Source organism: Typopeltis vanoorti, chromosome 16, assembly GCF_054136105.1.
Source record: "Typopeltis vanoorti isolate ZY-2024b chromosome 16, IOZ_Tvanoo_1.0, whole genome shotgun sequence".
In the NCBI taxonomy this organism is placed as follows: Eukaryota; Metazoa; Arthropoda; class Arachnida; order Uropygi; family Thelyphonidae; genus Typopeltis; species Typopeltis vanoorti.
The window spans coordinates 78,565,436-78,591,220 of NC_143564.1; the positions used below are offsets into that span (position 1 = coordinate 78,565,436).

Consider the following 25,785-nt stretch of genomic DNA (forward strand, 5'->3'; position numbering starts at 1 on the left):
TAAGAATACAATTTGGTCGGCTAAATCCCAAATTGCCAGCCCATCCTCGTTTGTTCAGTATCCAGGTAGATACCCAACAGGGTACACCATGAGAAGGTGAGGATTGGACATTAGGTCAGAAGCCCTGGTCGGTTCTTCGCATTCCTTTAAAGGATATGTGGAGGTCTCCTCTCAGTTATACAGCTTCTGACCTAATGTGAGAAGCTGTATAACTGAGAAGTTATACAGTACCTGTTCTAATTATCAATTTAATTAATAATAATTAATATTCATTGGAAAATGGTAAATTTTTGAAATACTCTACCATATTTTTATCCTGCACATGATCCAACTTAAATAAAAACTGAGATTTTTAATATCAGTGGAACCAGTGATACAAAAAAAAAAAAAAAAAAAAAAAAAACATGTTGCACATAGTAAATAAACAGTAAAATTAGCACAAATATTCATTATCACCATCATCGATACCCTGTTCAAGAAATTGATGATGAATATATGGGCTAAGTTATTAAAGCTATTTACTGTGCTCAAATCCCCCCCCCCCAAGTGTCACAGATTTCATTAAATTAAAAAAATTTAAATTCTATCTTTGCAACAATTTTATTCAAAAATTACTTTATTACTCGTCAGCACTCCGATATTGTCATAATTAATATTTCAGTCCTTTAAGCCACTTCTGAATGAGGTTGGATCTTGGTCTTCCTCTGGGACATTTTTCTGCTATCCGAGAAAAACACTTGTTTTCCTAACCTTTCATCTACCATCCTATGTCAAAATAGCTCTGCTCACACATTCTTGAATGATAACAATGTTAAGTTCCTTCGTAATATGATTCTGCCATTCATGCCGACTGTTCAATCCCCTAATTTTTCTAAGAATTCTCATAACTGTAGTCTCTAGTCTTTAATCAAGTGCTTCATTTCTAATCTAACTCTTAGAACCATAACTTAAACTGGTCAGAACAATCTCTTGTACACTGAATTCAATTATTCAATTTATTATCTATTTCCACATATAATTTGTCATCTTTACTAAAAATTGTACCTAAATAGCTGAAATATTTTATTTGTTCCATAGGTTCTCTGTTGATAATGTGGTTGAAGTTTTCTGTGTTCATGTCCATTTTATAATTTTGGTATTTTTATTCCTGATTTTCATGACAAATTTGTTACAGCTGTTATTTGATTCATTTAGAGCAGGGATTCTCAACCTTTTCCAATGGCGTACCACTATATTTAATTCAATATATTAGATGTACCAGTAAGCAAATCTGTTTTCGTACCACCCGGCAGTGGCTCACGTACCATAGGTTGAGAATCCCTGTTTTAGAGAATTCTTGAGACCTGCACTAGATTTGTTGAGAAGTACAATATCATTTTCATATAGCAAAGAGGTAAGTTTGACATTTTTGATTCTAATATCTGGTTTAATGCCACTTTCTTTCATAATGAAATTCTCATCTCTGTGAATTTCGTGGAGACAGTTTGCATCCCTGTCTTACACCTGAATTTACACACCATCTTCATATATTTTCTTCAATTCTGAATGCTAACTTTCAACTTCAATATACACTTCAATATATACATAAATGTATTACTCTGTATAATGTTCCATTTATGCCATATAATTTTAGCAGTTTGAAAAGCTTTTCTCTGGGAACCTTGTTGTATGATTTTTCCAGATCTACAACACATAAGTACAGATCCTTTGTATATATCTTACCAAGAACACAAAGTAGGGAAATTTTTCTGTAATTCTTACATTTAGTGTTATTACCCTTTTTTCAGATGGGAACTATAAGAACTGTACTCCAATCAATGTCAGAACATTGATTCCATTTCAGAATCAATGTTCTGACAAGGACTTACACAGGATAACAAATTCAAAAAAACTTTTAGACCTCCATATTTGAACATTTTTGGTCAAATATTATTTACTACTGGTGCCTTTCCACATTTCAGGCTTTTGAAGTTTTTTTTCCACTTCAAGTACTGAAGCAGAAAAAAAAAGCTTCATAAGAATGAAATGTTCTATTACTGTTGTAATACTATTCTGCCACTGCATGCTTCATTTAACAGTTTTAAAGTACCGTATTTGCCGGCATATAAGACGCACTCCCTTTTTTGTACACATTTTTTAGGGAAAAACTTTATCACTGAATATTATAATGAATTCACAGTATTTCAAATATAAAGTAATAAGTAGGTCTACTTTCAACAAATACCTAATCTAACTAGGAAAGAGTACCCACCTTTTAATCGTCAAAACCCAGAAATTCACCTCCAGAGCTAAATGAAGAGACACTTGAAACCTCTTCTAAATCAGAATCTGAGTCCTCATACAACAAATTGTCCTCTGTACCATCCAGTGCATTACTAATTCCACACTTCTTAAATGATTTAACCACTGTCTCAGTTTTCACAGCATCCCATGAAGTTTTGACCCACTCATAAACTTGCGAAATGCTAGACCTCTTCCTTCTATCTGATGGTGTAACCTCAAAATCTGAAGACTACATCCAGCTGTTCCACTTCTCCTTCATAAATCCCTTAAATGGTTTATTAATACAGACTTCTAAAGGTTGAAGCTGACTAGTTAGACCTCCTGGAATTAAAGCTGAGTTTTCGATTCCTTGAGTTTATTTGTAACATCGTCTGTTCTGTGAAAACGAAAGTGATCCCATACTAGCATGGCAGGCTTCTTCAACAGTCCACCAGGGCGCCTAGACCAAATTTTAACTATCCATAACTTCATTCCTCCTCCATCCATCCATCCATCCATCCAGTTTTGCATGAATGGGTAGCGTCTTCCTTTTAAAAATCAATAGTGGCAGCAATTTTGTCCCATTAGCACAGGAGAATAAAACAACCGTGTAGTGAGTTTTTTCGTGCCCCGAAGTTTTAATAGTAACACTTTTAGTGCCCTTGAAATCTACAGTTTTGTTTGAGGGCACATCAAAAGTCAGCGGAACCTCATCCATGTTTCCTATTTGCACAAGTTCAAAATTTTCTCGTTTCCTTGCGTTAATGAAGAATCGATGAAATTCAATCATTTTTCTTCATATTCAGCTGGCATCTTTTGTGATATTTTTGCTTTAGTCCGCATACATAGCTGGTTTCTCTTCACGAATCTTGAACACCATGATGTTGATCCAGTAAAGTTGGTGATCCCTCTGTTAGTGGCAATCGCTTTCGCTTGATGAATAATAATTTTTGTAGACACTGAAAGACCCGCTTTTCTGTGGTCTAAAATTCAAGTATTCAGTTCTGCCTCAAGTTCTGGCCATTCCGCAGTTCCACTTCGTAGGTTATGTTTCGGTTGAAGAGAATTAGCATTTCAACTCAACTGTCAGCTTATCTTTGTCATTTAGTAGTACGATCTTTTGTTATTACCGCACCAATCATGAACGCAAATGTCTGAAGTTTGAGAAATACTGCTCAATGTAACTGGAATGTTCTCACACACACACCACAAGGAAGCAATAAAGAAATCGCATAACTCGAAACAGAGAAAATTTCCAGAAATGAAAATAATAAAAAACTGAGCATTGGCGTATAAGATACAACTTGTTTTTCAGACCTATTTTCAAAGAAAAAAAGTGTGTCTTATACGCTGGCAAATACGGTAATTACGATATCTTTATCTTCAGTTAGCATGCTACCTTTATATTTTATTCCTCTAACAGTACTCTTTCCTCCATTTCTAAGGTTTTCAATACTCCCCTCAATATTTTGCCACCTTCCTGATATTTATCTTCTATATTATTACCAAAGTCTTCCCATGACTTTTGTTTAGCTACTTTTAACCTAAGTCAATTACATTTTTCTGTATGGTTTTGGACATCTGCAACTTTTGTTGGTAAGAACGTTCAACTATGCTTTCTTTTCCAGGACTGCTTCTTTAAATTTTTGTGTTCCCAATGATTTTCTTATTTTTCTATCTTTGCAGACAAATTCACCAGATGCCTACATGCTGGCCTGTAGGCCGAGTGGTTAGTGTATCTACTCTCCAGCCAAAAGGCTGCGGGTTCAAATCCGCCATGGGCATGGATGTTTGTTATTGTCTGTGAAAGTACTAGTGGTGGTAGTTGGCAATAGATGGCATTGGTTAAATGATGAGGGTTGGTGGAGTAGTGCAGATGAAGAGATGTAGAGTAGATGCCCTCCCTCGATAAGCAATCTATGAACTCCCTGGAGGTGTGATGTAATAATAATAACTGAATCAATCAGTTTTCTTCAGAGTTTGCCAGAGAGACTCCAAGGTTTAGTAGTTGTTTTCAAATTGTAATTTTTTTCTTGTATTTCTTATTTCCAGTCTTATATTTATACATTATTCTCATCATCATCAGCATCATCAAATTCCTGTCATGTACCCTCAAGGGGTGTACAGGATATGATAGTACTACATGAAAAATTTACATCATTACTAACTTTCTATCTACAATTTTCCTTGAAATCAGTCTGTTACCTCTCAAGAATACAACATTATCAGATCACCTTAATCATCTCTAACTCCTTTTACAGCACTCTTTCCTCCATTTCTAAAGCTTCTTCAACAACCTCCAGAATATCTTGCCACCTTCTTGATATTTATTTTCTATCTTCTTGCCAAAGTCCTCCCATGACTTTTGTTTAGCCAGTTTTACACAGTGTTTAGCTTTCTTACATTTATCTCTGTATTCTTTAAGAGCACAAGCAGACTTATTTGCCAGGAACTTTTGATATGCTTTCTGCTTTTCCATCACTGCTTCTTTAACTTCCTGATTTTTCTATCCTTGCAGACAACCTCACCACATGCCTCTCTGGCTGAATCAATCAGGGTTTTCTTCAAGGCTTACACTGAATCTCCAAGGTATGGTTCCTATTCTCAAACTCTTTCATTTTTTCTTCTATAATATTTGTGTATTTTAGTCTACAGATCACATCTGAGAGCTGCTCAACTTTTATTTTTTTAAAACTTTCTTACATGCCATTCTTTTCAATATGAAATTCAATATGAAATGCTTAAGACTAAATGGTAATCACTTCCAATTTCAAATCCTCTGTACATTCTAGTGTCCTACACCAGAGAGAAAACATGACTATCAACAATAATATAGTCAATGAGACTTTTCTTATTCCTTGCCTCTTCTCTCCATGTGAATTTGTGCACATTTTTATGTTGGGACATGGTGTTAGTAATAACCAGCCCATGTCCTGAGCAGAAATCCAACAAGTATTTGCCATTATTATTAGCTTTGTTCTTTTCTCCAAATTTTCCCAAAATATTTTTGTGTGTCGACAATCATTTCCTATTCTGCTATTTAGATCCTCAACAAGGACCAGCTTTTCATTTTTCATTGTGTCAGTTGCTTTTTCTGATGCCTCAAAAAATTCCTCCACTTCTACCTTAGAAGAGAACCTTCTGTGGGACCATAGGCACAAATAAGTCTCATTGTCCAGTTCCCCATTCTGATATTTGCCCACATCACTCTACTTGAAATTGCCTGCCATTCAAGAAGATTAGCCTCGTATTTAGTGTTGAATACTATGATTATTCCTTCTTTTCCTTGATTGTCATTACCTGAATATAACATTTTGTATTTATCGCTCAGAACGATCTCAGGCTTCTTATGTTGATAGTACCGATCCTGAACTCTGGTGATATTGAGTTGGGGTGTGCTTTCAGATTTGTTCCAGTAGCTGACTTTTCGTTGTTCGCCCTGGTTCCCTGGCGAAAACAACGGGGGCCTTGTTTAACCGGGCGATGCTGCCAGCCAGCATGAAATTTTGTCATGTTGTACCATCATTTTCTATATTGGTTTAAGCCAATAAGAATACAATTTGGCTGGCTAAATCCGAAATTGCCAGCCCATCCTCATCCATTCAGTATTCAGGTAGATACCCAACAGGGTGCACCACGAGAAGTAGAGGATTGGACATTAGGTCAGAAGTCCTGGTCGGTTCTCCGCATTCCTTTAAAGGCTATGTGGAGGTCTCCTCTCAGTTATACAGCTTTGACCCTTAAGCCACACCCACATTATTCTCTTTAATCTGATATTCAATTTTATTCTATTTAAAACTATGTGGTGATCACTGCCAATTTCAAATTTTCTGTATACTCCTTCTGTTATACTGAACCAGCAATCACTATCAACAACAGTCACTGAGACTTTTCCCATTTCTTATCTTTTCTCCATGTGAACTTGCACATGTTATGTTGGAATGTGGTATTAGTAATGACTAGTTCCAATATCCAGAAGAGAAATCCAGCAGTTCCTTATTATTATTATTAGCCAAGCAACCCCAACCCCCTATTGAATTTATTCAATTTCCCACTCTTCTGTTTAGTTCCCAACAAGGACTAGATTTATCTTTTTTCTTTCTTTTTTTTCATGTGCCTTCTCTAATGACAAAGAATTCCTCCACTTTTTCCTTAGGTTTGTTTTGGTTAAGTGTATACTGGCACAAGTACAGGTATATGGTCATACTGTGCAAAAATAGATCACAGCAATGCAGAAGGTAAGAATTATTTCATAAATAGGTAAAAAGTATAGAAATGACTATGAATAAACTAGTAAAATATGTACAATAAAAAAGTATAAAATGGTGTATAATAACATATGATTTGATCAGATTCATGAGATGTTTTTTTTTGCTGGCAAAATCAATATTTATCACTATATATAAGTTATGTATGTATTGTATATATGATTTTTATTTATAAAATGTTGTTACTGTATATAGGCTTTAAATATCTTGTTGGTTTTATCTATGTTTTTTTGAACTGGTCGGCAAAGTTCCAAATTGCTTATCCAGCTTATCTTCATTTTTTAGGTAGCCAGTGGATATCTACTAATGGGGAACAGGATGTGAAGTGAAGACTAGACATTAGGTTAGAAGTGACAGTTAGTTCTCACATTCCTTAAAGGCTATAAGGAGATCTCCTCCCAGTTATTTGACTTTGATCTTCAAGTGACCGAGCACAAATATTTTGTACTGAACTTAACATCTTCAATATTGTAAAGAGCAATTCAAAGATAAAATACAAGGTAAATACAACCAGTTACCCAATATCAGCAAGTCTTGTGCATGAGAAGGACCATATAAAATATATAATAAATCATTTCTGATATTTACATAGGACAAGAATTTCCAAAACTTTGGAAAAAGAGATGCAATCATTCTAATTCAAATTAGACAAGCCTTGTTCCAAAAGATATTAATGTCATAGAAAATAAGTAAATTACTACGACAAGAAGAACCTTTCACAATGGTCTGCTGCTTCCACCACAGAGTACCACATTTCTATTCAGCCATTCGCAATAATGACCTTAACTAACTTTAAACCATTACCATAGCCAACTTCTCCTATGATAGCGATCATTTATAATTTGCTATCTCTCTCTTGAATTCTCCTTTATATGATGGAACTATTTTGTTTCTCTCTACATACATGAGACAAAGACAGAGCTGAGAATTAAATACAGCCATGTAAGAAGCACTGCTAATTCTCTTGTTGCATAATGCACAAGCTGATATCTTATGGCAGTATTCACATTGAAATTTTGTAGTTTATTTCCATAAGTACATTGAGTTAGTCTATATCTAGTTTTACATCGGTCCCTACAAAATCTTCAGAAGGATGATACACCCTTGAAAAGTAAACACCTGAAACTATTTCTTCTGTTTCTGTCACCTCCCTACAGTCAGCATTCATTCAAGTTTAACTTCCATAATTATTCCTCCTTTTACTTGATAAACAATAAAAGAACTCTGAGAATGTCTTTAGACTGCTCAGCTAATTTTCTCTCACAAACATATTTTCCCCTTTCTTACCATGCTGATCACCTGTGTCTTTATGTTCCCTCCATAATATATATACACCTGGTCGTCGACTTATGACCTATGTGACTTATGACCACAAAAAAAAAAAAAAGAAAAAAAAAAAAGAAGAATAAATTAATAATAAATCAGGCAGCTGTGCGTACGATAACCCACGTATGATAACTATCTCTCACATACACTCAGTCGCTTTCAAGCATTTGTTGCGTGTGGTGTATTAATTAAAATTCTACTGAAATACTACTCATAAAATGTCTAGTAAAAGGAAAATGCCTTCATCTACAGATACGCCAGCTAAGAAGTCAAGGAAAACTATTGATTTAAAGTGTAAAATGAAAGTTATCCAGAAGTATAAAGGCAGAAAGAAAGTGAATACGATAGCCCGTGACTTGAATTTATCACAGTCCACGGTATCGACAATACTTAAGGAAAAAAGAAAGAATTTGGGAAGCTGTGAAAGGTTTCAAACCTATGAAGTCTACAATTTTAACCAAACAATGACAGGGACCCATCCATGAGATGGAGAAATTGTTGTTTATGTGGATGGAAGATTTAATACAGAAAAATTCACCCATGAGCCGTTGCACAGTGCAAGCGAAGGCTAGAAGTCTTAGAAGTCTTGTTTCAGAGTTTAAAATCACGCATCGGAGACGATTACGCAGAAGATTTTCAGGCTAGTACTGGATGGTTTAAGCGTTTAAACGTACAATATTGCTTTGCATAATGTACGTGTCACAGGAGAAGCAGGAAGTGCAGATGAAGCCCAAAAATTCGTAGATAGTTTCAACTCTTTAATCAAAGAAGAAGGTTATCTACTGGAACAAATATTAACGTAGATGAAACCAGCTTGCAATGGAAACGCATGCTTAATCGTACGTACATACACCAAGAAGCAAAAAGGATGCCAGGATTCAAAGCTTTTAAGGATCGGTTGACTTTGTTGCTTGGTGGGAATGCCGCAGGTTTTAAGCTGAAGCTTTTTCTCTTTATCGTTCAGAAAACCCTCGTGCATTTAAGCACATCAACAAGCACACACTGCCCATTTACTACCATTTAAACCCTAAAGCTTTGGATGACTTGAGCACTGTTTGAAGACTGGTTCATGAACTGCTTTATTCCCCAGGCTCGTGAATATTGTGCGGAGAGAGATATCCCTTTCAAGATTTTATTGATTATGGACAATGCCCCTGGCCACCCTCCTCATCTGGACGACCTTCAACATGATGTTAGAGTGGTTTTTATGCCACCTAACACAACCGCTCTCATTCAACCCGTGGATCAGGGTGCTATTTCAGCATTCAAGGCTCACTACCTCAGAACGACATTCGCACGAGCCATCAAAGCGATAGATTCTGATGCTGATTTATCTTTGCGAGACTTTTGGAAGGCAGTACAACATTCTTCAGTGTATCAAGAATATTTCGACCGCATGGGAATGTGTAACAAAGAATTGTATGTTGGGAATTGGAAAAAGTGTCTAAAATGTTATGCGAATACATTTGAAGGATTTGAAAAAGGAGAGGATCTGGAAGTGATTACAGAAAGTTAAACTTGCAAAAAATCTTAAATTAGAATGTGAAATAGAAGACGTAGAGGAGTTGCTAGATTGTGAAATAAAAGAACTTTCGGATGAAGAGTTGATTGAATTGGAAACACAGAGAGTGTCAGAAGAAAAAGTGAGAGAGGAAGAAGAGGAGCCAGAAAAGAAATTCATTGCAAAGAGTTTATCAGATTCTTTTTCGCAACTGAATAAAGCTCTCACCAGTTTCGAAGCAATGGACCCTAATGTCGAACGATTCACAAAGGTTGAACGTATCATTCAAGATGCTGTGCGTTGTTATCGTGAGATATATGAAAAAAAAAAAGAAACAAACTGTTCAAACAAAGCTCAGCATGTTCCTCATCAAGAGAACATCTCCTACTTCAACCCAAGAACATGATCCTGACGATCCACAACCCAGCACAAACAAAGATTAAAAATTGATTTTGTAAATTTCATTTGCATTAATTTTTACATTAATTTTAGATTGTATTTTTGTGTTTACAGTACAGTATTATTTTTCACATTATGTACAATATACATAATTATAAATTTAAAAGATTATAAAAATAAATTATAAAGATGATAAAAAGATTAGAAAGGTTAAAGAATAATGTTAATAAATATATGGCCGACATATGACCAGATCGACTTACGACCTGTCAGCCAGAACGGAAGTCGGTTGTAAGTCGACGACCAAGTGTATATATATTTTGCAGTTCCTGCTTAATAATGCTATCCATTTAACTCCCACCTGATTTTTATGTCTGGATGTGTCTTTTTCCATCAAACACCATTTACACTACTAACATCTTTCCTTTATAATTTATTGTGCAATGTCACCACTCCTAAACATGTGGAATTTCCAAAATTACATGATCATTATCCTTATTCAGAGGCATAGTGCTTATCTCTCTCTCTCAGCAGCTGCATATATTATATTTCCACTCTGTCATTCTATATGTATCCTTTCCTCCTTTCAATCCATGTTCTATTAAAGTATTTTGCAATAATACCAATAGGTTAAAGTTTCCCGTAATAACTGCTCACACTATACTCATCAAGCTGATTTCATGATGCATGCAAACTGAGTATATATTTTTCCTTGGCTTCTATCTTAAAGACAGCCTGAAATGCACTGTTCCCAAGTCCTTGCTTTCCTGATAAACTTCTTTGTTACTGGCAATTCATATGTTATCATCAGCAATACACTTTTCTTCCTATCCTGTTTTTTCTATTTCCCCTAAACATATCCCTCACATTCTCTCCATATATTATCCTCTATCAACCAAGGTTACTTACACACACACACACACACACACACACACACACACACACACACACACACACACACACACACACACACACACACACACATTTGATCCTCAAATGAAAGGTCACAAGGCCTATGGTACATCAGTACTAAGTGTGGGTAAGAAGAAATTTATTTTAATAGTATAAAGTTGTAAACTGTGGGGAATAAAGATTGGAGGGAGAGTTTTTCAAATAACACAAGGAAGAGAAGTTGAGTCAATAAGTTTGAAGGTGGATGTTAAATGGAAGTTGACCAGCAGCTGCTCTTACAATTTTGGAAGAAAGTGGAGTAACGATAGTGGCTAATTGAGAATTGATAGTGAAAGTATCTGTAGAAAATGCATAAAAAAGAAACTGAATGTTTGCAAGATGGACTAGAGTGCTTCTATGAAAGAATGAATCATCAATTAATCTGAATGTCCTCTTCTGAAGCATCATGTAATCTAGTGATTGCATCATCCTAAATGTCTAAGCAGTATTCCATAGTTAGTAGCTATATAAAGGAAAAAGTAGTGTTCTGTGCAAAAAAAGTACACTGACATTTTTGGGAGTTGCATAACCTATGGATGAGATGTGTTTGTGCCAAGAAAGTTTGGGGGTGCAGGTCAGTCAAATTATCCAGACCCAATGAAGAATAGTGAGATCAAAATTTAAGGCAATATCAAGGATGTCGAGGTTTCTAACAATTCAGCACTATAAGGTCTGTCAAATGATAAAGAATAGCAGGGTGTATGGTTATCTGCATAGCTAGTGAGAGCAGGTCATATATGCAAAAGAAGGAAGAATGTGGGTGAAAGTACAGGGAGCCCTGGGATACTCTTGCAGTGATGGGAAATTTGAGGATAGAGAACTATCTACCATGATGCATATTAAATGATTACAGAGCAAGATGGCAAACCAACTGCAAAAGGTTATAGACAGACAACAGGATGGTAGTTTCCTGGGTAGATCTGATCAAATGCCTTAGAAATGTCAAGAGAAACTACTCGAGTTCTCCACACTTTCCATGGTGTGAGTACAGAAGGTGAAGAATGCTAGATCAGCTGTAGATTGAAAGTGGTGGAATATATATTGTTGATCACTAATTAGCTCTTCTCAGTTTGAGAGCATGGACATAAGAGCAACTGGACAGTAGCTTGTTGGCTGGCTTTTATCAACTCCATTTGGAATGAGCTGAATGTAGGCATTTCCATGTTGTAGGGCAGATGCCAATCAAGCAGGAAAGATAGAAGAGGTGATACAGGATAGGCATTAACATTCCAGAGAACACTTTAACACAATAAACAGTATGCCATTCAGATAAGTTGCCTTGTTCATGTCAAGTTATCCAAGATTCTTCTGATTTCTTTCTGGTAGAGAACTTGAGGTGGTATGGCGTGAGTAGTTTTTGATAAAGTGGGGAAAGGGCATTTTGACATGGGCATCAGTGCAGGAATTAGAAAAGAAGAATGATGGCTCCAGACCAGCCTTGCCTTTAAGTAATATTACAATAGTATCACCTGAATGTAAGAGCAGTAGTAATGAAAGAATGTAAGAAGCATGGGTGGACAGAAGTTGTGCCTGATGGCATTGAATAGAGACCAGAAGGCAAATTTATGGCACATGGCCCTTTTAGAATCATTAAATTAATTGATTTTTTTTCTTTTTGCAGTCATTGTGAGCTGCAGTGCAAGCCAAGTGTGATGACGAAGCGTTAGTCTCAACCCATTTATGATGAAGTAAGGATAAAAGGCTTTCATTCTAGTTATATTAGGAAGAAATCAAGGGTGTTGGTAGGATGATGGGGGTTGTCAAGTATTCCGGTACAAAGATGGCCTATCTGTTTTTTTTTTTTTTTAAAATAATGTGGTTTCCACGCATGAAAGGTTATTAGTAAACCTATAGTACATTTGTACCGTCAGTGAAGTAAGGATTTTCCCTCCCATTTTTATATATATTTTTTGTAATTTATTTATTTATTTTTACATAGTATAGTCCAGAAATCCTGCTCTAGAGACCAAACATGGAACTTTTTCAAGCTACTTCAAGCCAATAAGTGGGATCGTGGTCTCACACCAGGAGATGAAATTCATCACCCACCTAAAGACAATAACAAACATCCATGCCCACGCTGGGATTCGAACCCACAACCTGTTAGTTGGAGAGTAGATATGCTAACCACTTGGCCAACAAGTTGCTGATAATGGTGAATACTCAACATCTCTACCTGCCTCATCAGTGGCACTGGAGAAGGTATGATCTCGTTATTTAGGCATTTTAGTTGCAGAAAATTAAGCTTTAGAGAGAGGTCTTTGAAGAGATGTAAGTGGTTATGTGAATTTAGGGAATGACACACATACACTGGATGTAACAAATATTGGGAGGAAAAGTTTGAGCAAAGCAAATAAAATTGGGAGGAGGGAGGTTCAAACTATCCTCTGATATGGGATGTCAGTTCATATGACTGCATACAAGTCATGAATTGCACAAGTATAGCTTGGGCAGTTGAGGTGGACAGTAGTTGTTGAGCTCAACAGCTGAGGTTCCAGGAATAATAGAGCAAATCTGGTTTTGATGACAGTAGGTGGTGGAAGTACGTTAAACTATTGTTGAGGCTGCGAATGTTTGTGAAGTGGATATGAAACTTTTCTTGTTCAAATTTTATTGTTTTAATGTTGTTTTTAAAATGATTTTGGTGATAAGTCTGCAAGTCTTTCATCTCAAGTAATGGAAGATGAAAGACTTGCAGACATACCAACAGTTTCCCGACTAGGCATGGCTTTGACTTCGACTTCTTCCAGATACAAACTGGTAGTGTAAGTAATAGCAGGATTTATCAGGAAATTATTAGGAACCTGCCAAATTAAGCAAAATTAATAGTTGTGGCCTACATATAAAACTTACCCAGATCACCAAGATATACAGGATTATCAACTACTCTATGTCCTGCATGGAGCATCTGTTGAATAGATTCTCTGTATAAAGGATTAAGAGACACTATATCTCGTATAGTTTTCACAATTTCCTGAGTCAGTGCCTGAAAAATAATATATTTAGTGAAAAATAGAAATAAAATTCATTATCTAAGTACATATAAAAAAAACTCATGATTTCTTGAATACCAAATGAAAATTTAAAAAAAAAAGTTTCATTTAGCATTCAAGAAAGTATAAAATTATCCACACATCATTGCTGTATATAAATGTTTAGACTATTGAGACTAAAAAAAAGTTCCAAAGGAGTAACTCAATATATAGAATTTATATAATCTTCTGCATGAGTTTTCACGGTAATAGTAAAAATGCTATTGAAAAATCTGTTAATCATCCTCCCAGTTTTCATCTCACATGTGTAAACTGGTCTAATATCAGATACAATTTAACAGACATAATACACTTGCCTTATAATTTTCACTGCTCTGGAGTAGCTCATGGCCGTTGAATCACCATATAAAATGAATGACTCTCTTCTGTTTAATCAGTGGAAAAATAACCCGCTTGCTTGTCTAAGAGGTGTAACTGTGGTCTGAATAAAGTCTGTGTGCAGTGACTGGCCGAAGCATTTAATGAGGGCTGTTCCCAACCCATATCTTCCGGAACTATGTGCCGGGAATTGAAGAGAATCGGTATTGGCAGTAGCTAAAAATCTTCATTATGCATAGGAATAAATTGAAAATTGCTCTAAAAGCAATAGTCTTAATTTCTTTGCATTTTTAATTGGGCACTGTTAGATCATATAAAGTACTGTATCTCTTCTAGATTTCACCTTCATAACATATTACTTCAATTATAATCAAAAATAAATTAAATGAAATATATTTAATTTTTCCCACTTTCAAAGTGGGAAAAATTTCTAAGCAATATATTAATTTCAAAATACGGTTAACTTATTTTTAAACCACTACACAGAATTTTTATCAAATATATAAATAATTAGAATGATTAAACTTACATTTTTTAAAGCATAAATAATTCTTTTATATGACATAGGTTTCATTGGTTAAGCAGTTTTGTAGGTAGTTTTTGGTATTGAGACCACATTGCAATATGAAGAGTTTATTAAAAATAAACAATTATAAAAACCTGACAAGTTTCATGCATCATAAGACATATCAGGGGTAATGAAACATTAAAGTTTTACACAACAAATGCTTATTGATGATTAATTACACATTAGATTTTTCTTAGTAACTTTACAACTGTTAAACAAATTGATAAACCAGAATGCAAATGATATATTCATTAATGTATGCATGTTGGAACATTGCTGGTTGTTGTTACATTGTGGTTCACGTGTGTTATATCCTAGGTCCATGGCAATTAAATTTTTGATGAAAGCAGACCACACTTGATGTAAAATCAAGCCTTGATTTTTATTGCATAGTGTAGGGATCCTAAGCATTTGTGCAGCTTTAAATTTTCTTGTGAAACGGTTATTATCAACATACAGCATTTTTGTTTGTTGCTAGATTACTTGATGGCCAGTAGTGGTTGTGTGGAAAGCTAAACCTGATTTGTGATCCCTTATTTTCTTGACATCTTTTACGTGTTCCGACATGTGGATCTCTCCCGACCTTCCCGTCTGACCTATGCATCTGGTTTTTTCATGGGGTGATGTGGAAGTTTTGGTGGATGTAGGAATCTTGATATTATTTGTAAAGGTAAAAAGGCCACTTTTATGTTGTACTCACAGAGACATAGCAAAAATGTCACTTTGTCTGGGACATTTTTGATGTATGTACAGCAGATTGATTGCATTCTTGAAATCTTGTTTAAGTAAGGGAATTGCAGTAGCTGTATTAAGAATTTTTTTGATTGTCTTGAGTTCAACACCATTAAATGTGAGGTTCTGTTCAGGTAGTGTGATCATCTTACTGTCAAAGTCATATTTTTTCATGTGTGGTGCTGTGCAGACTATGCATCATATCACTGATGACTGCCCACATACTCCTTCCCTGGAGGCCTAAGGAACTTGTATTTATTCTCAGATAGTGCAATCAATAGGTTAAATGAACTGTTAGTGTGCACAAAGTTTTGCTCATTAATTTCTTGTATCTTTCCCCCATACGCTAAATAAATAAATAATTTCTCCAAACATCCCTTCCACAATTTTCCTTAGTTTCTCAAGTATTTATCCCTGATGATGATGTAAGTCTTATGATGCACGAAACTTGTCGGATTTTTTAATTGTTTATTTTTAATAAATTCAATATTACAATGTGGTCTCAATACCAAAAACTTCCTACAGAATTCATTTATATTTCTTGCTGTCTTTTGGCTGACAGCATCTTCAGGTAAATTTACAAAAAAAATATATAAATGACTGAAATACATCAAACAATTATTTTACAAATTGAAAGATCAATCACATATATCATTAGGCACATTGTGTGCAGCCTATATATTGTTCTTTAAAACTTGTAGGTGATTACTGGCATAACAGAGGTCTTGAATGCTACATACACAAATTAAAGACTTCCAGATGTCACAAAGTAAAATTTCTTCGTTTAAGTTTAATGTGCCATGTGAGCAAATTACCTCCAAAGACTCTTTGAATATTCTTGCAAAACTGTTTTTCTCTAAGTAATGCATGGAGGCAGATGGCCAGCCTACAGTGTGATGCTCCACATAAATGAGAGTGGCCAGACCACTCTTTTCTCATCTCTTGTTTTCCACAATGCTTATGCATTCTTTTATTTATGGATTTCAAAACTTATCCCAGTTTGAACTGAATAGACCTTTTTTCAGGAATAAGGGATCTTACATACTCCATTATCATCAGTTGTTAGAAAAGATTCTACAACTTCTGAACAATCACAATCCAAAAATCAAGTTCACACTAGAAATGAACAAAGATGGTAATTTACTATTCCTGGACATGCCAGTCAACACAAAACATGCTGGAAGATTTAACTCAGAAGCCCATAAAAAATCAATCCACACAGGTAGGTAGGTGCAGCAAGGTCATTTCACCATCCCCAAGAAAAATTAAGGTTTCATTACAACCTTAAAAAAACACAGCCTCAAATATAATCAAGGATGATGAAATAAAAAGAAACACTTCAAATCCAATTTTGCCAGTTCCTCCAAAATGGCTACTCAAGGGAGTTATGAAAAAAAGTATTATATTCTGACAAACCAGTCTTGTGCAAGTCCAGAAATCAATTACAAAGGCACTACTTCTTATTCTATAGTGGCAACACATCTAGATAGCCCAAGTATTAAAATTTGTAAATGTCAGAGCGTCCCAGCCTTCAGGCCAGTTAATACTTTACAAAGCTTCTGATGTTCCAATGTTTCATTTTATAAACACATTGGAATTGACAAGATCCTTGTTCTGACAGAAAGGTGAACATAGGTCAAACTGGAAGAAGTTTTGAAATCCATAAAAAAAGGGCACTTAGCTGACATGGAAAACTAGAGATGACAAAAGAGCAGTCTAGTTGCACACTTCTGCCTGCAGAAAGATATTCTATTGTATCTATTCTCCAACAAACACTCTGAGGGCACAAATCCTGTGGGCATGGATGTTTTATACTGTCTTCAGATGGGAGATGAATTTCAAAGCCTGGTGTGAGACCACCATCTGACTTATTGGAGGCTTGAGGTTTAAAAAAGTTCCATGTTTGGTCTTTATAGCAGGGTTTCCATTCATTCTCATTTTCCTTTTCCACTCTTTTTACCCTGCGGTGTTGAGGGTTTATTAATCATCGGACCTCAAACCATTCACAGGATAGGATGGTCAGCCCTATGCCCCAGTGTATCCTATGTCTGTAGTGTTGAGTTCTCAGAGCCGATTTGCCTGCTTTGTGGGATGAAAAAACCTAGGATAAGCCAGGAGAAAAAAACCCTACTGTCCTCGCCCAAGACCGGCTAACTTGGCTATGGCTGAGGAAGATCCTTCAGCTCCTCACGTCACCGACGGGAATCGAACCTAGGACGCTGCTTCCCCAGGCATATGGGTGCAAATTATATTTTCCAGATTATATACAAAATAAAAATTCAAGAAACTTAGAACCTTTCAGTAGATGGAAGGGGGGGGGGGATCATGTAAAAAAAAAGCACAGCTCAAAACACAGGTATGGACTGTTGTTACTCCTCTTGAGAAGACTTCATCAAGGTGGATTATCAATTGCTTTGAAAAGTATTATGAAGTTCAAGAACAAGATTAGACAAATTTTCAAACTACTCAACTCTGTGTGTTCTCAAACTCCTACTCTGCATATGTTTAATTCATTGACTGAATGTGTCAATATTTATATTTATAACTAATGTTAGAAAAGGTTTGACCCATAATTTTAAGGTATGAATGTGTGCTGTGTGTGTGAGAGAGAGAGAGTATAAGGATCATTATTTTATATAGATGTTTTAATATTTTTATTTTATATCGAATTATATTTACTTTGACAATAAAATGTTGAAATAACATATATTTGTCTGATTCATTTGGATGTCTGAAAATTTAATTTCACGTTTCAAGTGCACTGTACAGTTAAAACACCAAATACACAGGCCTGGAGATAAGGAATTAGTTCGTTAAAAAGTGGGAAAAGATATTTACATTGAATGAGAAAGTCCCGAACAGGATTACTAAAATGACATTAAAACAACTGTCATCCAGCTGATAAAGAATATACAGATTTGAAAAGGCAAACTCATTTTTTTCCCCCTCATATGATATTCTAGGATGAACTGAATTGTCAACACAAAATTTTTGAGATCAGAGTAAGAATCATTAAAAACCATAAAGATTTCATCAAGATACCCATATAATGTAGGTTTGGGAGAAATATTGCTCAAGAGCCATTGTACATATTGTTCCATATAATAGTTTACAAGAATGATGAGAAAGAAATTCCCATTGAACTACATTCATTTTGTTGGCACAATTTATTCTTAATCATAACTTATCCAGAATGAATTACAAAATCAAAAAAAAAAAACAATATTGGCTGAAAATCCTGTTTGAGTATTTCAGTAGTATCTATTAAAGCATGACAGTACAAAGTAAAACTATACTCAAACTGATTATAATGTCAGATGATTTGAATATGATCACATATTTTATTCTTAATATGAGACTCAGACTTCACTGTAACAACACAGGGCACAGTTGACAAATGTTTAGAAAGTTTATAAATTGGACAACGATTACCATCAGGAATGTGTTGTCAGGGTATACTAGCATACAGATCTTGAGAAGGCTAAGTAGCCTAGGGAGATGTGTGTAAAAGGTCATGGGATTTTTCTTTAAATCATCATCCTAACTAGAAATATTATTAATGTGATTACTGAATCTATTAATCTGATCATTGTAGAAGCAGAAGGGAGGGAGTTATTAAGAAAAGTAGTCAAAAAACCATTAATGCAATATAACTGTAATATGAAGAGCCAAGATGCCAGGGAATATATTCTTATTTAATCCTTTACCCAAATATAAGCAAACAACATTTGCGTGCGAAGTATTTTTATGACTAAAGTTACTTGTATATAGATACTAGTGACTTCATATTAATTGCTTTAATGTAAACCACATCTCCTTTCGGCTGTGTATAATGCTATGCATTATGGGAAGGCCACAACCGAGATCAGTTTTGACCCACTATATAAGTACTTAGAGGGAATCCTCCATAAACTCTGGCAATCCCCCAAATCACTCTAATCTCAACAGGTGACCCAAAGGATCTTTTAACTCATTACTCAGCAATGGCAGGCCCACCCTACCACCAAGCAAAGCCACTCATATCCCGGGGTAAAGCATCCACCGAAGCAGCCCCAAGACCACTTCAGAAGACTTTTCGCATCTGCAGCAAAAACTGCATCAATGGGAGCAAAATCCAGAAGAGATACAAAGGTTAACTGTTCTCGCAAGATGGACTGATTGGACCTGTGTTCCTTTATCCCTTTTTCAGATTTGCAATGAAGTCTTTGGATTAAGGAATATTATTGAGCACTTGGCTCACCAATCATGGGCCATTGACTACCAGTGATGAAAGACAAAAGATCAGCAAAACAAGTGTTGTCTGCCAGGTTGACAGGAAAAAGACCTAGAGGAAGACCAAAATATAGGTGGATTGATATGTAAAAAGTGCCTTAGAAGATAGAAATATAAGATCTGATAATGTTGGAGTCTTGACAGGTAACAGATTGATTTGGAAGAAAATTGTAGATAGGTAGTAATGATGTAAATTTTTTACGTTGTACTATCATATCCTGTACATCCCTTGAGGGTACATGTCAGGAATTTGATGATGATGATGATGATGATAAAAAAAAATTGTCCAGTATGTTTTTTTGGGATACCTGTCCCAAGATATTTGTTCAGTCAACAGCTAGGTGGCAGACCATAACAAGATGGAAATATTATTGAGCCTTTGGATCACCCATTTTGGGCTTCTGGCAGTGGATTTTAAAAAACTTACTTGTTCAGTATGGTTTTGGGATGTTTGTGCTTTGCAGGATCATGTTCACTGTAACTGACTACGTGGCAAATTAGTGAGTTAGGGAGGATACCAGGATTTGCAAAAAATTTCGCAGCCATTTTGCATAGCAAAGTTTTGATCTCAGGGATATTGGCTTCCCAGTCAAGATGCATGTTTCTTATGAACTATGGTGTGTTAAACACTATTCATAAACACTTGGATTGTCTGTAGTTTGCTGATGTTTGAATCTGCTGTGTGACTCCACATGAGTGAGCCATACATCAGGACTGACCTGATCAGAATCTTGTATTGTATAGCAGCAGTTTAAGTTCCATGCTTAACCAGCTATGAAGATTCAGTAGTGGGTATAGCTTCTCCACTGAAATATCTGCTTTTGAGCAAACATGATAGATATGAGTTGTAAAGCAAAACCATTTATATCGAGTTGTACTTCTAAATATTTGGCTATTGGTTGCAATGGAATGGGAGTGTCAAACATGATAGCTTCCCTCCGAGGACACTCATCTTCTTGTGAATAGCACTATAGTGCTCTTGTCTGCATTACCATCGATTTTCTATTTTTTTTAACCATTGTTTTAGTACTGAGACTGCATTTTTCAGTTGTCAATCTAAGTTGCAAGGAATGAAATATTAATGCAGTATCATCTGCATATAGGACCAGTATGTAGTGGCAACTGTGTATGGGATGTCAGCCATATAGATGGAAAGAGCAGAGGTGATAGAAGAGAGCCCAGGTGGATGCCTATAGTGATGTTGCATTCACACAATCTAATTCCCTGAAGCTTCACTCAGAGTTTGTGATCGCTAAGGTATGAGTTAGTAAGTTTGACCAGTCTTAGTCCAAATTTTAGCCTGCAGGAGTTTGAGAAGTCCATTGTGCCATATTTTGTCAAATGCTTTGGCAATGTCCAGGAAGATTGCCCGTGTGTTGCTTCAAGCAAAACCTTATGGTGATATTTTTAACGACTCAGATTTACACATCTATGTGGGATGAGAATTAATTCTTTAGTGACTTTCTGCAGTCTTATTAATATTACCCTCTCAGCTATTTTTTCTAGACAGGAAAGCAAGCTGAATGTGCAATAGTTTCGGGGAAGTTGTGCTGTTTTGGGATTAAGATTCCATCTGCTACTTTCTATCATGGAGGAAAGTTTTATATATATATATATATATATATATATATATATGGTCCACACATGAAAGGCCACAAGACTTATAGCACACTAGTGCCATGTGTGGGCAAGAGGGAGAGAAGAAAGGAGGGGGGGGGGGATCTGTTCACATTTTGCTTAAACAGCTGAGTGTTGTAATCTTTGGGGGGGGGAGGGGGAGAGAGACCATTCCAAAGGACAGAAGTAGATGGAATAAAAGAGGAGGCAGTGAAGTTGGTTCGGTGAGTTTTAAGATGGACTGTAAAAGGGTATTGGTTAGCCGTGGCTCTTGTTTTAATGATTTTGGAGGAGAGTGGAGGAATAATAGTGGGCAATTCAGCAAAGCACTGTCCATGAAAGTATCTGTAGAAGAGGCATAAGGCAGAAACTGAACATCTATGAGCACGTCATTTATATACAACATGAAGAGAGTGGGTGAAAGAACAGAACCACAGGGTACGCCTGCATTGGTGGAGAAACCTGAGGAGAGTAAGCCACCCACCATGACATGTAGTGAGTGACATGTGATGGTGGGTGGAGTTGGCGATCAGGTTACAGAATGAGGAAAGCAGACCTTAGGACAGCAGTTTGGTGAGTAGGTCCCTGTGCCAAACTTGATCAAATGATTTTGAAATATCAAGGACAACCACATGAGTTTCTCCAAATTAATCCATGGATTCAGTCCATAGGTGGGTGGTGAAAGTGCAGCTGTAGTGATATCTTAATATTGCAGCCTGATGCTTTCCTACTCCAAGTTTTGTCATGATTTCACCTACCTCAGCATGTGATGTCAGTTGGATGGGGTTTATGTTCTCTGTGCAGTTTAGTGAAAAGCATACCGAAGTGTGTACTTTAGTAATAAAGTAGAGATCTGCATGGTGTAGTTTGGACTACACTGCTTCTCAAAGCTATCGGCAAAGACTTCAACTTTATATACGTCATGGTAAATCAGACCATGTTCACAATGGATTGGTGAGAGAGGTTTATGGTCTGTGTGTAGAGCTTTGGTTATTTTACAGAGAATCTCATCCTCTGTGTTTAAGGACTTCAGTGTTGTCATCTGCTGTTGATTTCGACAGTTTTTAAGTGCATATTGAATGAAGTCCTACTGAGTGCTTGCTGGTATTCTGGGGCCAGCATTCTGTGGTATTGCTGTCTGGCTCTGTACTTTCACACATCAGGTTTTAATTTCATCCAGAAACTACTTTTGTATCTTCTGGATGGGATTAAAAGGTTAAAGTAATGTAGAAATCATATATTTCCTATATACAAGTAGTAAAAAGATGTGGTACCTTATTAAAATAATCTGGATTAGAGCTAGTTGTTGAAAATTTTTTTATTGGGATAAAAATTAATTTAAGGGTGCTTGAAAATTATATTCTTATTTGGCTCATCATTATAATTAGTAATTTAATAGGACACCTCTTGGAAATTCTCATAGAAGGGATGTAAGTTCTGTTTGCTACAAACTTGGTATTAACTTGGTCTACCTACTCACTGATGAGACCTCAAAAAAGGTCGAAACCGGTCTGGGTAGTGACCTTCTCTCATAATGTTGAACAATAATACAGCTCCTAGGAGTTAAGTTCACATTATGGGTAAATATCAAGAATAGTGATCAGAGCTTGCTCCACCCTTTTTATGAGTTGCCTCAGCTTGCACTACCTTCAAGGGTCAGTTGCTGTTCTATCCAAGTATTTGCTTATGCTTGGAATCGCCGAACTTTATATAGTTTCTATATTCGGCATGAAACTCTTTGAGTTTCTTATTCGGCTAAGAAACAATATGGGATATAATATCCCTTAACTTAAATAAGTTCATGTCGCCAAATTGAAGCCTTTGGCTCTTCATTATAATTAGTTATTAATCTTTTATCCAAGTGTAATAAAAGCTTGTACATGAAGAATCTTCACAACTAAGGCTACTTGCATATCGAGACTAGTGACATCACAATAATTGCCTCTTAGTATCCCATAATACAAAGCACACATCCTTTTAGTGTGTATAATGCTATGCATTATGGGAAGGGCCATTATCCAAACTGGTTTCGACTTTTATTGAGATCTCATCAGTAAAGCCAGACCTAGAAGAGATACCAAGGTTGAAGTAATGCAGAAGTCAAATATATCCCATATATAAGTAGTAAAACGTAACACATTATTATAATACTCTGGATTAGAGTTAGTTGTTGAAAGTTATTTAAAGGTTGAAACCGTTCTGGGTAGTGGCTCTTCTCATAATGCATAATTATACACACCTGAAAGGATGTACGTGTATTATGGGATACTAAGGCAACTAAATTTGAAGTCACTAGCCTTTATATACAAGTAGCCTTAGTTGTGAAGATACTTGGCATACAAATGCTTACACTTGGATAAAGGATTAAACAAGAAGATAATTCCTTGACATTTTAAAATTAATTTATAACCAAATGAAAAAAAACTTTCAACAACTAGCTTTACTGTAATATTATCTCTTATCCTATATGACCATAGCTTTTTGCCTTTGTCTGTGGAAATGGGATTCTTGCTGTTGTGTATTAAGGCCTTAAAGGACTTCTGTTCTGGAAACAGTGAGGAGAAGAAAAAGAAGAAGGTAGTTTAGCTATGAAAAGAAATTCTGTTGGATGGCTTGGAAGAAACAGTAAACAAATTTTAGCCTATTGAAAGGAGGAAAAAAAGTACTTTTTTCTTGGAGAAACAGAGCAATCATAATCCCTAGATAATACTTAAAGTTTTTTCTTGTGTAAGCTGCCAGTCAGAAATATTAACTGAGGATGCTAGCAACTGTAGAAGAAATAATCTGGGAATAGCTAAGTAAGTAAATTAAATTTCTATCTGAGATTATCACAAACAATATGAAATATCCAATTTGGATGATTCTGAGGAAATTTGGCAAACAATGTTAAATAACTCTACTGTCAAAAGAGATGATAAAACTTCCTAAATGGAATTCATTTAATTACTTAGGAAGACTAAAGATTTTTTGGGTTTGTTACGTTCACATATTACTAGTGATTTATTTGCCCCCATAAATCTGATATGCCTTATGGGACAATAAATTTTCTATGCTTCATATCAATGTTATTTCATATACATGTAATAATTGCCATGTAAATGCTAGTAAGGGGGGGAGGGGTAATTCTAAGCAGGCAAGAAGTACGTAAGCCATACACCTTTCAAGAAATTTAATTCTGTTCAAAACTTACTGAGCTTTTTTTTTTTATTAAAAACTTGCCCGTTATAAATATGTTCCTAATAAAGAATTAATTTTATGCAAGTCATGTGCTAAGCACACAGGCCTGAAAAATTCGAGTCATGAAAAGTTGTCTGGAAACTATTAACTGTTTCTGATTTATTTTTGACCACTGATTTCAAATATTTCTTCCATTTTTCTCTATCACATAAAGATTTTTCGCAAAACGGATCTCAATATTACAGTAAAATAGCTTTAAAACGCATTATATTAAGTAAAATAACAGTATTTAAAATTTTCCGTAAATATTTTTGGAATGAAAGTATTGGAAAAAATTTTTTTAATTAAAGTAATTAAAGATTAATCTTTAGTACATACTTTATATTTCGTTGTGGTATCTTTTTCTCTTTCCTTCAAAGCTTCTTTTTGAACTTTTTCTGTGAAATTCTTTTCCCAGATCGTCTCTGTGCAACATCCAGCAATAGTCCACCACCATGTTGACATTCTACCTGCCCTGATACCTTCTTTCCATCTCCTTGATGTCTTGGTGGAATTGCTCTCCTTGCTCTTCGCTGACAGTTCCCAGATTCTCAGGAAAATAGTCCAAATGAGAGTTGAGAAAGTGCACTTTTAAGCTCGTGGAGCATCCCAAATCCTTGAATTTCTTGAATAGCATGTCTTCCACAATCATTTTATAGTTGGGGTCCTTGTGATTTCCTAAAAATTTGGTCACCACCTCTTTCAAAGCTTTCCATGCTTCTTTTTCAACAGTTGAAATTTTTTCTTCAAACAGTTTATCCTTCATAAGTTTCCTTATGTCTGGACCGATAAAAATACATTCTTTCAATTTTACTATAGATAATCCCAGAAATTTTGCACAAACCTATTTAAAACACTCTCCTTCTTTCGACAAAGCCTTGACAAATTGCTTCATCAATCCCAGCTTTATGTGAAGCGGGGATAAAAGGATTTTTACTTCCAGGTTCTAATGTGACTCTTTCTGGCTATTCCTTCTTGATCCAATGTTGCTCTTGATCTCGGCTGTCCCACTCGCACAAAAAAGCATGGGTATTTGGTGTATCCACTTTGTTAGGTGAATTTTTGCAACCTTTTGAAGCCATTACAAACACCACTTAAAACACAGTTAAACAAATTTTAACGAATGAAATCAACACTATTATGTAAAAACGTTACAAAAACCGCAAACACATTAAATTAAATCTTCACACTAACTCAGAAAATATGCCACTTTTCAGAAATATGATAACCTTAGTAATCAATGACCAAAGTTCAACTAAAGAATCACACAAGAAAATGTGCCTGTGACAACAGGAAAGTCAT

General features: G+C 35.6%; 1 protein-coding gene across 1 annotated transcript in view; it reads right to left on the minus strand.

The window, feature by feature from the left end:
* The window catches only part of Lon (lon protease homolog, mitochondrial), a 319,254-nt gene that overhangs the window by 202,240 nt on the left and 91,229 nt on the right, over positions 1-25,785 (minus strand). The window contains exon 6 of the mRNA XM_090406689.1: positions 13,561-13,693. Coding sequence (XP_090262815.1) covers positions 13,561-13,693 — 133 coding nt within the window. The remainder of the gene's footprint in view (positions 1-13,560; positions 13,694-25,785) is intronic.